The sequence below is a fragment of the Pristiophorus japonicus genome, chromosome 6, assembly GCF_044704955.1.
Source record: "Pristiophorus japonicus isolate sPriJap1 chromosome 6, sPriJap1.hap1, whole genome shotgun sequence".
NCBI lineage: Eukaryota > Metazoa > Chordata > Chondrichthyes > Pristiophoridae > Pristiophorus > Pristiophorus japonicus.
Genome location: NC_091982.1, coordinates 98,354,627 through 98,369,669, shown reverse-complemented (window position 1 = coordinate 98,369,669; position 15,043 = coordinate 98,354,627). Strand labels below are relative to the sequence as shown.

General features: G+C 45.2%; 1 protein-coding gene across 1 annotated transcript in view; it reads left to right on the top strand.

The window, feature by feature from the left end:
* Window positions 1–250: 250 nt before the first annotated feature.
* The window catches only part of pcdh19 (protocadherin 19), a 136,433-nt gene continuing 121,640 nt past the window's right edge, over window positions 251–15,043 (top strand). Inside the window, exon 1 of the mRNA XM_070883066.1 lies at window positions 251–3,165. Coding sequence (XP_070739167.1) covers window positions 676–3,165 — 2,490 coding nt within the window. The 5' untranslated portion in view covers window positions 251–675. The remainder of the gene's footprint in view (window positions 3,166–15,043) is intronic.

Here is a 15,043-nt window from a genome sequence, read left to right as displayed (position 1 = left end):
ACACTCTCACAGACACACGCACATCCACTCTCTCGCACACTCAACTCACATGCATCTTACAAGCTCCACCTCTCATGATGGGATCACAGGAGTGGCAGCTCATCCTCTCAGCTCCTGAAATTGTTGAAAAGAACTTGTCAATTTCCAGCTGTCAATCAATCCCCGCACTTGGCTCTCATTGGCTGGAGCTAAACTGGTCCCGGGACTGAGCCGCGCTCAGCAGAGTCGCCCCTGATCAGTTGCACTTTGCAATCGCAGCATTGTGAGCGCGGACCTGCGGCAGCCGCGACTTCCAACTCGCAGACCACACCGTGTAGATGTACAAATGTATATTTCCAAAACAAACTTCCACCTGGAGAAAAAAGAGCGCAGGCTGGGATTTGAATCTAAATTAAACCTCCTGCCGCAACATACAACCTCTTTGTAGATCTGCAGATTTCGGCACGGTTGGGTGCTGAAGTAAGTGCTGCACAAATAAGAACAGAGGTTTCGGTGCACACCCGCTTCTGGAGCATGCAGCGTGAAACCTTGCCATAGAGTTCATTTTCTTAAAGACATTATTTGCAGATATTTGCCAGGTGAACCGAAAAGTGCGTGTGTGTGTTTTTTTGTTACTTTGCAATGGGACTGGAGCATTGTTGTTTTAACCATGCCAGTATCTAGGAGCTGCTTGCAATGAATCCAGAAATCAACAGGTACCGATCGGGGATGGATTTGCTATTGCTGCTCGTCCTGCTCTTCTGGGCTCGAGCTGCCGCCGTGATTAATTTGAAATACTCCATCGTAGAAGAGGAGAGAGCCGGGACAGTGATCGGGAACATCGCGAAAGACGCCGGCTTCTCAACTTGGGACCAGTCGGTGCCTCTTTTCCGCGTTCTGTCCAACTCGGCGCCGCATCTGGTGGACATCAGCCCGTCGACCGGGCTGCTGGTCACCAAGCAGAAGATCGACCGGGACCTGCTATGCCGGCAGAGCCCCAAGTGCCTGATCTCGCTGGAGGAGATGGTCAACTCCATGGAGATCTGCGTGGTCAAAGTGGAGATCCTGGACCTGAACGACAACTCGCCCAGCTTCCCCACCGAGCAGATCGACCTGGAGATCTCGGAGACGGCCATGCCGGGCACCCGGATCCCGCTGGAGAGCGCGTACGACCCGGACGCCGGCGAGTTCGGGGTGCAGAGTTACGAGATCACGCCCAACGATCTGTTCGGGCTGGAGATCAAGAGCCGGGGAGACGGCTCCCGCTTCGCCGAGCTGGTGGTGGAGAAGCCGCTGGACCGCGAGGTGCAGTCCCACTACAGCTACATGCTCACCGCGCTGGACGGGGGCCAGCCGCCCAACTTCGGCACGGCGCAGCTCAACATCCGAGTCATCGACTCCAACGACAACTACCCGGTGTTCGAGCAGAGCGCCTACACGGTCAGCGTGCTGGAGAACGCCCCGGCCGGCTCGCTGGTCATGCAGCTGAGCGCGTCCGACCCGGACGAGGGCACCAACGGGCAGGTGGTCTACTCCTTCAACAGCTATGTGTCGGAGAAGACCCGGGAGCTCTTCAGGCTCGACCCCCGCACCGGGGCCATCGCGGTCAAGGGCGACATCGACTACGAGGAGGGCAGCGTGTACGAGATCGACGTGCAGGCGAAGGACCTGGGACCCAACTCCATCCCCGCTCACTGCAAGGTGACGGTCAAGGTGTTGGATGTCAATGACAACGTGCCGCTCATCACCCTGTTCTCGGTCAGCAGCCAGACGGTGGAGGTGAGCGAGGCCGCCCCTGCCGGCTATGTGATCGGCCTGGTCAGGGTGTCGGACCGGGACTCGGGCCCGAACGGCCGGGTGCAGTGCAGGCTGCTGGGCGACGTGCCCTTCAAGCTGCAGGAGTACGAGAGCTTCTACACCATCCTGGTGGACGGCCGGCTGGACCGCGAGCACCGCGATCTCTACAACCTCACCATCCTGGCCAAGGACGGCGGCTCGCCCTCGCTGCAATCCACCAAGTCGTTCGGCGTCCGGATCACGGACGAGAACGACAACCCCCCGCACTTCTCCAAACCCTTCTACCAGGTGATCGTGCAGGAGAACAACACGCCGGGCTCGCACCTGCTGTCGGTGTCCGCCAGGGACGTGGACCTGGGCTTGAACGGCAGCGTCTCCTACCAGATCATCCCGTCCCAGGTGCAGGACATGCCCGTCTTCACCTACGTCTCCATCAACCCCACTTCGGGCGACGTGTATGCCCTGAGGTCCTTCAACCACGAGCAGACCCGCTCCTTCGAGTTCAAGGTCATGGCCAAAGACGGGGGCAACCCGGCGCTGGAGAGTAACGCCACGGTGCGGGTGATCGTGCTGGATGTGAACGACAATGTGCCGGTCATCACAGCCCCGCCACTGGTCAACGGTACCACCGATGTCTACATCCCCAGGAACGTGGGCTCCGGCTACTTGGTGACGGTGGTCAAAGCCGACGACTACGACGAAGGTGACAACGGCCGCTTGACCTACGAGATCGCCGACGGCGACCGGGGCTTCTTCGAGATGGACCAGACGAGTGGCGAGATCAGGACCACCCGCAGCTTCGGGGACGGCGCGGACACCAGCTATGAACTGATCGTGGTGGCCCAGGATCACGGCAAGCCCGCCCTGTCATCCACTGCCCTGATCGTGGTCTACCTCTCCCCTGCCCTCGACGCTCAGGAATCGACCGGCTCCCTGAATTTATCCCTGATTTTCATCATCGCCCTGGGCTCCATCGCTGCCATCCTCTTTGTGACCATGATCTTCGTGGCAGTCAAGTGCAAGCGAGACAACAAGGAGATCCGGACGTACAACTGCAGGGTGGCAGAGTATTCGTACGGGCAACAGAAGAAACCCAAGAAAAAGAGTAAGATCAACAAGAATGACATCAGGCTGGTACCCAGAGACATGGAGGAGACTGACAAAATGAACGTGGTCAGCTGCTCGTCCCTCACCTCCTCGCTGAACTATTTCGACTACCACCAGCAGACTTTGCCCCTGGGATGTCGCAGGTCGGAGGCCAGCTTTTTAAACGTGGACAGTCAGAACTCCAGGAACGCGACTGGAAACCACGTCTACCACACCTTCACCAGCACCCAGAGCTCCCAACAGCAGCCCGATCTGATCATCAACGGCATGCCGCTTCCAGAGGTGAGTGCGCCGACCTATCTGGCATTCAACCCTAGAACTGCCAGAGGCTTGTTATATGTGACATATGGACCAGCCTTCCTTTACCAGTGGAGCGGCCTGGTCAATTTCACCACACCCATTGCCGCCTGATACTGACAAGCAGGCTAGAGTTGGCGAGAAATACAGTTTCCAAAAAAAATTGTTTGTTGAGCCTCTCTTCAAAACAATGTGCAAAATTAGTTATGGAGTGGTCATCGAGCAGATGACTGCTGGCGAATCTGTTTCAGCAAACTTGGCTCAATTCAAACAGGTGTTGGAGTAGTGTATAGTTCCGTTTTTTTTGCATTCTGTTTAGTGTAATTTCACTACAGTTCTAACTCGCAAAGCATTGCAGGCAAAGCGGATCAGCTGTATCGTAACACTGCTTGTACAACATGTCCATTCATTTTGTTTCTGGGCTTAAAAATGGGTTTACATGCTACATTTAATATGACTCGAGTCAATGAATCAGCAAAGGGTTGACTTTACAAAATTTTAAATAAGCTGACGCTCCATATGCAAGGACCAGTTACTCTGCCTCTAACCATAATCTGGGAGTGAGTGAGCGGGGTTGGATAGGGATGAGGAACCATGCATGGGACAGAAACATCTTTATCCAAAGTGGCTTCCTTGGGACACTTTGTTCATGAAGTATTTCAATCCACCGGTTTGCATTCACTTAGTGGGATTGTACAGCATTTCTTGTTGGCAGTGCATATTGAGTCATGGTTGGATGTGAAATTGGAGGTGAAGGAATTAGATAATAAATCCTTTAAAATGAAACTGAAATAATGCAGGGAAGAGGCTAAAAATGGGTTTGAAGGGTTTGATACGATTATAAAGTCAATTCGTCAAAGGAGAAGTACAGATAAACATCAGGAGCTGAAAACATTGGAAAAAGACAGATATAGGAATGTGAAAGGAGTTTGGATGAGGGGAAAACATTTTTAATACAGCATCAAAAGGGCTCTAAAAGTTATTGAAAGCAAGGAGGACAGATTGATGTATTTTATCTCCATTCTCAAAGAAAACATAAAGCAAGAGTGAGCTTTTTGAAAAGTTACTCTGACCTTTAAACAAAGTTATGAAAAAAAACAGAGAAGAATCTGGAAACATGCAAGCAGAAATGAAAGATAGCCAAACAAGTAAAAATCAAGACATAAAACAAGCACGACATCAAACAAAAATGAAGAGAAAGATTACTAACATGGCATTATAAGTATCTTGGCAAAATAAATCAGGCATTTTATTTAAAAAAAAATTTTCCTTTCCTACATTTGCAACAGTTCGTATTGACACTGAGTCATTTAACTTATCGAAAGTTATAGTGAACTTAATATTTCCCTGGACTGCTCGTCTTATAAAATGGTTCTCAATTTCTGTTGAAAGAATGGACAATTGCTTACTGCAATAAACATAGTGGCAAAGACATCCCAAAAACTGTGTGTTTGCCGTTGTTCCTGTAAGGGACAGACTGGTGCATACTGGCCACCCAAATACTCCCACTGCATTCCCAATGCTGTGTAAGTTGCTTAAATTACAATTACAACTGGCAAAAATAGGGTGTTTCCCTGGCTGGATTGCCCTCGGAAGTTTTTGCCTAGAGGGAGAGTGTAGGTGGTGTTTAGAAGGCAGTGGTTTGTTTTCCCCTCGCAAACCTTGCCCCAAATTGGACCTTAATTCTAGCTCGGCCCAATTGTTTTCTTTTACCCTGAACACACAGACAGCTCAAGACAGTAGTGTGTGTCAGTTAAATAATTGATTGAAAACTCAAATTATTCAGTGGGCAGGAAAAAAAAAGATAGCTGAATGTAATGAATATGATCTGTTCAAAAGCAAGATTTAACTCTTCTGCGTATCCACTGTATAATTTTAAAAAACCATCAGAATCTGGAAAAAAAAATCCCAATGTTAAATATTCGAAAGGAGAATTCAATAAATTCATAGATCCATAAAATATACTTATTTGATTTGCTTTGTAATGAAATGAATCGGGGCAGGGGGTGAAACTACAGCCATTCTCAAATGGTCACATTGCACAACCAGGACTTTAGGGTCTATTAGAGGGGTGCTACAATCCTGAGTTTCTGACAGTAGCTTAAGATATTATCACTGGATATCAATAGTCATGATTGGGTTGAATACTCCCACACACCATTGAGCATTCTCCCTCCACCCACCCATCCCCACTAAAAACATTTGAACTACCATCAGAGATGCCGTGCTTGCACTTGACATCAACAAAATACCAGAGTATGCAGGACTGTAGCAGCAGAGTCAACAGGATTCAGCCTTGTTTGGCTCTAGCAGCTGCTTTGCTGTGAGCTTCTCAGCCCATTTTCTCTTGATCCGCCACGATCACAATGATCACAATAGCCAAAAAGAAGGCAGCATTGATTTTACATTGTTGTGTGACCCCCTATTGCCTGGGCCACATACTTTCCACAAGCTCACTCGTTAACTACTTGACGATGGAAGATAATAACATTTAGTTAACTATGTTACTTTCTTAAGAAAAAAATCGTGAATTGCACATGGATTAAAAATGTGCTTTGAATGTTTTATTTGTCATCCCATGCAGTGCATCCCACTTGTTTAGTTCCTCTAAATTTGAAAATTACAGATTTCTCCTTCCCTCCTGATCTGCCCCAAAAAAGTGTCACAATTTTATCACACTCATTACCCATAACTAGTGACCTTTCCTTGCAGGCAATAGTTACTTGCTGTAGAACAGTAACATAACTAAAGCATGCTGTCATAGTAACATAATTAAAGCATTCTTGCTGGACAAGCTTTCAAAAATAAAATGGCGATATGATGGAGAACGATCACAATGGTGCGAAATAGTTCCTCTAAATTTGGAAATTACAGATTCACTGCGTTTCAGATTTGATGCGTTACCTCTGCTGAGCTCTTTAATCTTAGCCACCCTGCTGGGGTAGGCACTGAGCAATGATCAGGAAACTCCTGGCTGGAAAGAGAAGGAGAATTGAATGGGGGTAATCTCCACCAAGTTCCACTTATGCACATCCTGGCACCCAGCCATCAGCATCATTGGCTGGGAGCAGAGGACGTGTGCCATTCTCTCCAGTACTGGAAATGTGTTATGTGGGATGAGAGAGGAGAGCAAAGTCAGAAAATTGGGTGGGGTACAAGGCAAGTGCCCTTTTAGAAGGATACAACCTTCAAATAAAGTAAAAAAATAAAATTTCCTTCGTACCTGATTAAATACCAAATAAAAGATATTGTGAAGTTTCTAATGTTACTGAATTAAATACCATATGGGAATCACAAATTAATTAATGAACAGATTACCTGGTCATTATCACACTTCTGTTTGGGAGAGCATGCTGTGCGCAAATTGGCTGCCACACTTCCTACATTGAAACAGTGACTACACCTTATAGGCAAGAGTTTAATATTTTGATATTTCAAATAACAGTGTGTCGATATTTGATGTCTCCATGATAAGAGGAGACTAATTGATGTCCTGTTTCTGACTGCTCCATTTTTGATCGGGGCGGAGGAGCAGTGAGAGATCGGGGCCCAGGAGTGTCGTGATCGGGGCCCAGGAGAGGCGAGGGCCCAAAGGCAGCATGGGCCAGCCCACACTGCCATCTATGGATAATAGGAGCATGTGTGCGCACTAGATCCATGCAGCAGAGCTTGGTCTCCAGTCGTCTTGGTTAACCCTTACCACTGGACCAAGACCTAGCTCTGTCAAGTCCACGTGGTGGCTGGTGTGCAACGGCCACCCCATGTTAAAAGAATCCATGAACAGTATGTGTTGTTTTAATTCCTGTCTGCCGACCGTGAGCTACATGCGATTCTACTCCCCATTACATTTGGATCAGGTACTGGTCGCTGTAGACATACAAGGCTCTGGGGTATAACACAGAGATTCAGACTGCAAACACCTGGGACTGAATCTCACCGTTTACTGTCTTGGAATAGGCAAGCCTTAAACCCAACAGCAGATTCACGGGGCTCCCATTGGTTTTACCCCCAGGACCCGCGCTGTTTATAGGTAGCAATGTAACTGGCACCAGAGAATACGCATCTTCACTACTGTAATGTAAAACCCCAGTATGTAGTTCTGGACCCAGAATGTCAGGTCCCTCATTGATACACCTGTGAACTCATCTCTTTTTGGCGTGGAAGCAGGCCATCCTCGATACGAGGGACTGCCTAATACTATACTACTACACCTTATTGGCTGTAAAACACTTTGGGACATCCTGAGGTCGTGAAATGCAGTATTGAATACAAATCTTTTTTTTAAACTTTGATGATCCTAGTCACAGAATACTGCTTGGTAAAATAGTGGTCGTTATTGATGTAATGCAGATTTGTGACATCATACAGGCAAGGGGATTAATAATTAGTCAATTACCCAACTAAATAACAATCATTTTTAACAATCTTTTTAAGTTAGACAATATAAAATGATTATTTCTGCTTACTTTTTGGGGTTGCTGATAGCTGTGTTGTGTAAATTATGACTTTTTATGCATATTATGATCACGCATTCGTTCAGGACCCTTAATGAACTTTTTAGCTATATGGCATAGTAATCTGAACCATTCAATCTGAAGATTTACTGCTAAGATTAGATTTCTATTGTTTTGTTAAAGGAAGGTGCTGCAGGCAAGTTCCAATTATCATTCATCAAGATAAGGTAAAGGCCAAACTCACACAGGGATGGGTTGCAATATAGATTATTGACCCATCAGCAGCTATCATTGCATCTATTGTGTGAAATATCCGAGTATGGGCACATTCCACAAGGATTGGAAAGGTTACAAAAAGGCCTGTGAAGTTCAGTAATGCATGGTACGCCCTTGGAAAGAATGTGCATCCTTTACATTTGTCCCCATTATCTTCTAAATGGACATCTCAGGTGTTTGTGTGATCTGTATAGAAGCTTGGATCAGACCATAACAATGGCATCCCTTTTAATGTCATCCAGAGGGCAGCGTCTCATCAAAACTGAGCTTCTGGACTCAGCGCGGAGTATTGGTATTATCTTCTTACCAATTCAGAGGGGATAAACGATGGCCAGCACTCGGGGTTTTACATTACAGTAGTGCAGATGTGTATTCCCTGGTGCCGGTTACATTGCTACCTATAAACAGCACGGGACCTGGGGGTAAAACCAAATGGGAGCCCCGTGAATCTTCTGTTGGTTTTAAGGCTTGCCTATTCCAGGACAGTAAACGGTGAAATTCAATCCCAGGTGTTTGCAGTTTCAGTCTCTGTATTATACCCCAGAGCCTCGCATGTCTACAGAGACCAACGCCTGATCCAAATGTTAGGGGGAGCAGAATCGCATGTAGCTCACGGTCGGCAGACAGGAATTAAAACAACCCATAAGTGCCTTCATCATCATCATAGGCAGTCCCTCTAAATCGAGGAAGACTTGCTTCCACTCTAAAAGCGAGTTCTTAGGTGACTGAATAGTCCAATATGGGAATTACAGTCTCTGTCGCAGGTGGGACAGACAGTCATTGAAGGAAAGGGTGGGTGGGGAGTCTGGTTGGCCGCACGCTCTTTCCGCTACCTGCGCTTGGTTTCTGCATGCTCTCGGCGACGAGACTCGAGGTGCTCAGCGCCCTCCCGGATGCACTTCCTCCACTTAGGGCGACCTTTACCAGGGACTCCAGGTGTCGGTGGGGATGTTGCATTTTATCAAGGAGGCTTTGGGGGTGTCCTTGAAACATTTTCTCTGCCCAGCTGGGGCTCGCTTTAAGGCTTTCCTGATGGGTATAGGGGTCATCTTACCTGTTGCTGATGTGTGCTGAAAAGATTGCTAGAATAGAACTGGCAAATGCCATTTAGGGATATATAATATTTGTTGGCCATATATACAGACACTTAGCTGCTCAGGCTATTTTGTGCCTCTTGTTCTCACTGGTTCATAATGGTAAACTTTAAAAAAAATTACCTTTTGGCTAAATGTTTTTTTTAATCCTCTTGTGCTTAATTGATTTCATTCCTGATGTGAACATTTTGTGACACATTTCTATTTGGCAGTCGATGTGCTGCACTTTACTTTACAGCTAATATTACACTGGCAACCCTCTTCACACATGCTTCCATTTCCAGTAAACTTTAAAAAAAAACTTACGTAAATCATTGGGGGCTCAACACTGTGCCCCAGAATGTGTTAGAATGTGGAATTGACTGCTCTGCGGGAGTGGGTGGTGGGTGGCGGGGGGAGGGAGGGGAATAGGTGGAGACATCAAGTGGAGGACAGGAGGCTTCTCCGAAAGGTGGGAGGTAGAATTGAAGGGCCAACCACCTCTGGGGGTGGTTACAGAGCAGCATTGCTGGAAACCTGAGAATAGCATTATCCTTAGGCAGCCAGCTCAAAGCAGCATTTGTAGAAGCCTTGACACAGGTCCTCTCTGCCAAAGCACAGCCCAGTGGGAGGGGGAGAACAAGAAATCTGGTATGAAACAGAATTTACTCCTATTCTGTTCCAGTCCAAATGTAACAGATGTGTTCAATAGATCATTGCACTGAGTGAAGCGTATTACTGAGATTGTCACAAGTGGGAAATGTCTCATAATTAATGAAACATTTTAAATGCATCAACTGCTAATCATTTAATTTGACCTTTTCAGACATCCTGAATACAACCTAGGAAATAAAAAGCAGATCTGCCAAAAACAAGCGTAATTCAGCGCCTTCATGATACCTCGGTGTATAAAAAGTGCAACATGAAATTGGCAGCAGGTTTTAAAAACTTTGCTTGTTAACAGACGCAGAAATATGCAATAAATCATGGAAAGAGAATGTACTTGCCCCTGGGGACCTGCTGTAAGGGAAAGAGGAGGTTGCCCTGACTGAGTAATACTGTACACTCATTTAAAGCTCTGGGTTCAATAACAGGGGAAGTATTTGATATGTCCTGCCAAAAGCTACAGAAAAGCAGCTCCTTGCAAACATACAACTCAACTTCTACGGCACCAATCAATAGAATACATCTACAATTTAATGCTTTCAGCTGACCCGCGTAATTTTACTCTGATATAATTTACACACGAGAAGCCGTTTGATTCTATCAAGAGGGAGGTCAGGTTTTTTTTGTTATGTGGGTAGAGCTCTCCATATTTTCTCTTAAGGTGATGAACTGAGGGTGTCGGGGCAATCTGTTCCTACTTGTGTTGCTGAGGATCAGCCACTAGGAGGTGCATGTGAGCTGCCTGGGGGATGGCTTTCCATTAGATTTTCTTTTGTCTTGTCTGGGGAAGCAACTGGCCTTTTCCTGGAATTGTGGATCTCAGTAGTTAAGAGGGGGGGGGGTTCAATTTGTGAGTTTTGATCCTACCTCTCTCTCCTCCTTTAAGTTGTACCTCTTTGATCAAGCTTTTGGTCACCTGTCCTAATATCGCTTTATGTGGCTCGGTGTCAAATTTTGTTTTATATCGCTCCTGTGAAGCGCCTTGGGATGTTTTACTACGCTATATAAATGCAAGTTGTTGTTCGTCGCACACTGCCCATTGAACTTGTGTGTTTTTCATATATATAGCTGTTATACGCCAAGTAAAAATGGCTTCTTGAATTTCAAATTAAGCCTCTAAAGGTATGAGATCTTGTTGCAAGATTCATTCCAGTCATGGTATAGACTTCTAACTGATCTATAACATGTCCAGGCCAATATTTACCCCTCAACCAACATCAGTTAAAAAAAAAGATTATCTGGTCATTTTCAGATTGCTGTTTGTGGGACCTTGCTGTGCACAGATTGGCCGCCGCGTTTCCTGCATTACAACAGGGACTACACTTCAAAAATACTTCATTGGCTGTAAAATGCTTTGGGATGTCCTGAGGTCATGAAAGGGGTTATATAAATGCAAGTTCTTTCCTTTTTAAAAAAAGTAGGAGCGTTTGAGCTAGGAACTGGCACTGAACCAGGCCGGCACATCTTACAAACATGGTACAACTTCTGTGTCAGAGCCCTCGCACACAGATGCACTGCCTGGAGCAGTGCACTTACAAGGCTGTTGTGGTAATACTGGGTGCAGATTCATAGAACCAAGTACAGATGAGGGTCCATTGCTGAGGCCTAGCGATCAGTTTATATTTGGCAGATCTATCGACCCCCATGAGATCCACATGTGCTGAATCAGTATTGTAAAAAATGCCTTTAAAAAGAGCAATCCAGTTTGGTATGTGAAGTTATTGAATTCTTTGGAACTCTAGCATTGTACGTGATTGAAGGTGATGAATTGCTCGCATTGTTGGTCACTAATTAAACAGAGTTAAAAAAAAAAGACAAGAAATGACATGATTGCAGTAATTGATGTGTGTGCGGTCTGCAGAAGGAGGAAACAATTCAAAAGCCTTCATTGCAAGCCCGGCATTGTAAAGTAGAGCCTGAGCACTGCAGGCCAGGTGTGTTTTTTATTCGTTTTTAGTGAACAATAAGGTGTGAAATGAGAGGAGACTCTGCTTTTGTAAAAGTACAACTGGAGCTCTACAGCAGCAGTGGATTTGTATTACATTTGGTGCACTGTTGTGGTGGATTAGCATTGCTGGCAAATGGAACAGTTTGTAACTTTTGCATATTAATGCAAGCAGGAATGGAATTTCTCACTAATGGGTGAGGTCGATTCACATTGTTTAACAATGGCCTGAAAATTACCCCTAGCAATCTCCTTTGTTATGCTCCATTTAGACTGTTTTATTGGATTTAGTCCATGCTGAAATCTCTAACTTGGCTTGGTTAGAAATGCTTGACTTTGTTCCTGCGGGACAATGGGGGGAAAAGTGTGGGTGGGGGGGGTTACAGAAATAACTGCAAACAGTGCAGAGAACTATCGGCTACAAAGTCATTGATGCAACAGCACTGGAACAAAATGTTCCCTTTATTGAGTACCCGTGCCAGCTGCTTCTTACACGGGAGGTATGCAGCCGGCAATCGACACATAGTCCTTCCTCTGTGGGCTGCACTTCTCAGTGTAAACTGTCTAAATGAGTTCTGTCTGCCTGTTGCAGGGGAGAAAACACAGGCTGCTGGTCTCACACATTTACACAGTGGTGCCCAACATGGCTACGGGGTTGGGCTCACAATGGTATTTATGACACTCCAAAGGGAGGATGGCAGTCTGAAGACTGCTCTCCCCCAAAAATGGTAGTTTAAAAGTGGCAAATAACTTACAGGTGCAAGTTCTTGGCCCTCTTCAAGATAGGCCAAGCAGTACTAAACTGGCACACAATAGGCCACTTGTAGGAACTAGTATGAATGCAAAAGCAGACACCAGTAAGACACAAAGTGACAACAAGAATTTTGGAGGGGTATCTTCCGTCTTTTTCATTGAGACATAAGCTAGATTGAAAACATCCATCATACAAGAACTACATGGAAAGGTCTCAATGCCTGTTCTGAACAGAGGTAGTAAAGACTTTTTAAAACCACATTGCTCTTTAAGTCACTGAAAGATGAAGTATTCTGGAATTTTACACTGTGCAGTTGTAATTTTTTTTATAAAGATCAACAAAAAAGACCATTTTTGAGTGTGCGTAGAACACATTTTAGCCGATGAAGGAAACAACTCCATGTACTGCACAAAACACAGTAAGTGTTGAACTTAAACTTTCCATTTAATTTAATAATAACAGGATGTTGAAGAGCAGGCAATGTTAAACGTTGGGGGAAAAAGGGATGTGTGATACAATTGTAGATCTGTTGTATATCTCTCTTCACCTGTCTGTGAATGATAATTATAGGATCTCGTCTGAAAATACTGATTGCTCCCAATATGTTTATCTGAAAAACCTTTTTCTTTTTTGTGCTGCATGTATCCAGAGCAAACCTATTAGCCTGACAATAATGACTCACTTAGATTAACCTTTTTATGATGATAATGCTACAATTATCAGGGCAGCTACATTAACAACCTTTTTTTGAAAGAAAAGACATGTGACGTATTTAATAACTAGTCATTAAAATGGTTTGACCTGATTTTCAGGGTAGCTGCATAAAGTGAAATAACACAGAGATAATCTACCTTTTCAAAGACATAGAGCCAGTTAGTTGACATTTCAATCCAGATACAGCACCCATTGGTGGATACAGAATTTATATAATTCATATCACAGTGGTGGCCACATATAATGGCCTAACAGCTGCTTCTCTAGCTCTTAAGTGGGTGGAATATTTTGTGAGTAGCATGTGATGTCCTTTAAAACCTACCTCTTTGACACATCTTCTGGTCACCTCTCCCAATTATGCTGCCGTGAAGCATCTTGGGACGTTTATTACATTAAGGGTGCTATATCAATTGAAGTTGTTGTACTGGGTTCCTGTTATGTGTCCCATAATTCATCAGCACTGGAGGCATGGAGTGAATTATGAAGTCTTTGTGTCCTTGTTATAAGAGCTCAGTAAAACACTGCTGGGAAAATTGTTTACTTAGACATGAATTTCTGCTTGAATATGGAAAAAAGTAGCAGGCATTTTTTTTTCTAAAGAATTTCAAAGCATAAGGTGAGGAACATGAACAAGAAGTGCATGAAAAAAGCTCATAAAAGCTGAAGCTTTAAAAGACCATGTTTCACTCTATCACAGACTCCTGCCAACTTGGAACACTTACAGCTTCATACAGATTGAACCAAAGATTTGGGATGTCTTAATAGTCTTATTTTATAATGGCAGTGCTGGGGGTGGAGATGATCAGTGTCGAGTGAGTGTCCTCTACAGAAGTGTATAGCACAGTTTCCATGGCAGTGAAATACTGCTGTTGCAGGAGGGTGAAAATAACCACAAATGGATGTTTAATAAAATTAATATTTTTCCTTTAGGGAGTTCTGTAAAAATTGTTATATCAGTTGACATTTGTAATTGGAGTAAGTTCTTTAATCAGGTATCCTTGAATCATTTGTTGAGCCAGACAATGCAATTAGGAGAATAGGCCACAGCTCAGATGCAGTATGCATGGAACTACATCAATCTGCTAGGCATGCATAAGAGTTTTGTGCTATGCTACATAGCCATTGGGTTTCATGTTTTTATCAGGTTTTGTGAAATTGTGATTTTCAAGGTGCTTTTACAGTACAGTGTAGCTGAGGGCAAATGTTTTTCTCCCTCCATTGTCATCCCTGCATAGAACAGACCCAGATTAGAATTATAGAATGCTTGCAGCACAGAAGGAGGTCACTCAGCCCGTCAAGCCCATTCCAGGAACCAACCAGGGAAATGTGGGACTCTGTGCCAGTGGGTTAAAGCAGTCCGTTTCAGTAATGGGAGACTTGAGAAGCTGGTGATACATGTTTTATCGTCTGGGTACCTCTGAACTCAGAGCAGAGCCTGACGCCAGATTCCCACAGAGGCTACTCCCCTGAAACAGGGTGCTTTGCTTATTCACAGAGCAAAAGTGGATCAGATGATATCTGAAAGGGATTGTGCTGTCCAGTAGATTCACTTGGAAGATAGTTACCAGAAGGGAGTGTGCATTGAAGCAAATAGAGGCAGCGCTATCAGTGTGTCACTAGTTATTCATCCCTGTGATTTATCTCATCTTTCACAAAACTGTGTTGGTCTAGTCAGTTCTACAATGAAAATGGCAATTTGGCATCTCGGCTACATGTCCAATTGTAGTGTAAAGCAGTTCATAAAGTGAAGCTACAACAGCTATCGCGTCTGATGCAGCGCAAACAAAGCAACAGCACGTTTGGGAATTCTGGGCCGGCGGATCCGAGCCCTGAGTCGCTGGATCCTAGCCCTGAGTCGCTGGATCCTAGCCCTGAGTCGCTGGATCCTAGCCCTGAGTCGCTGGATCCTAGCCCGATCCTAGCCCTGAGTCGGTGGATCCTAGCCCTGAGTCGGTGGATCCTAGCCCTGAGTCGCTGGATC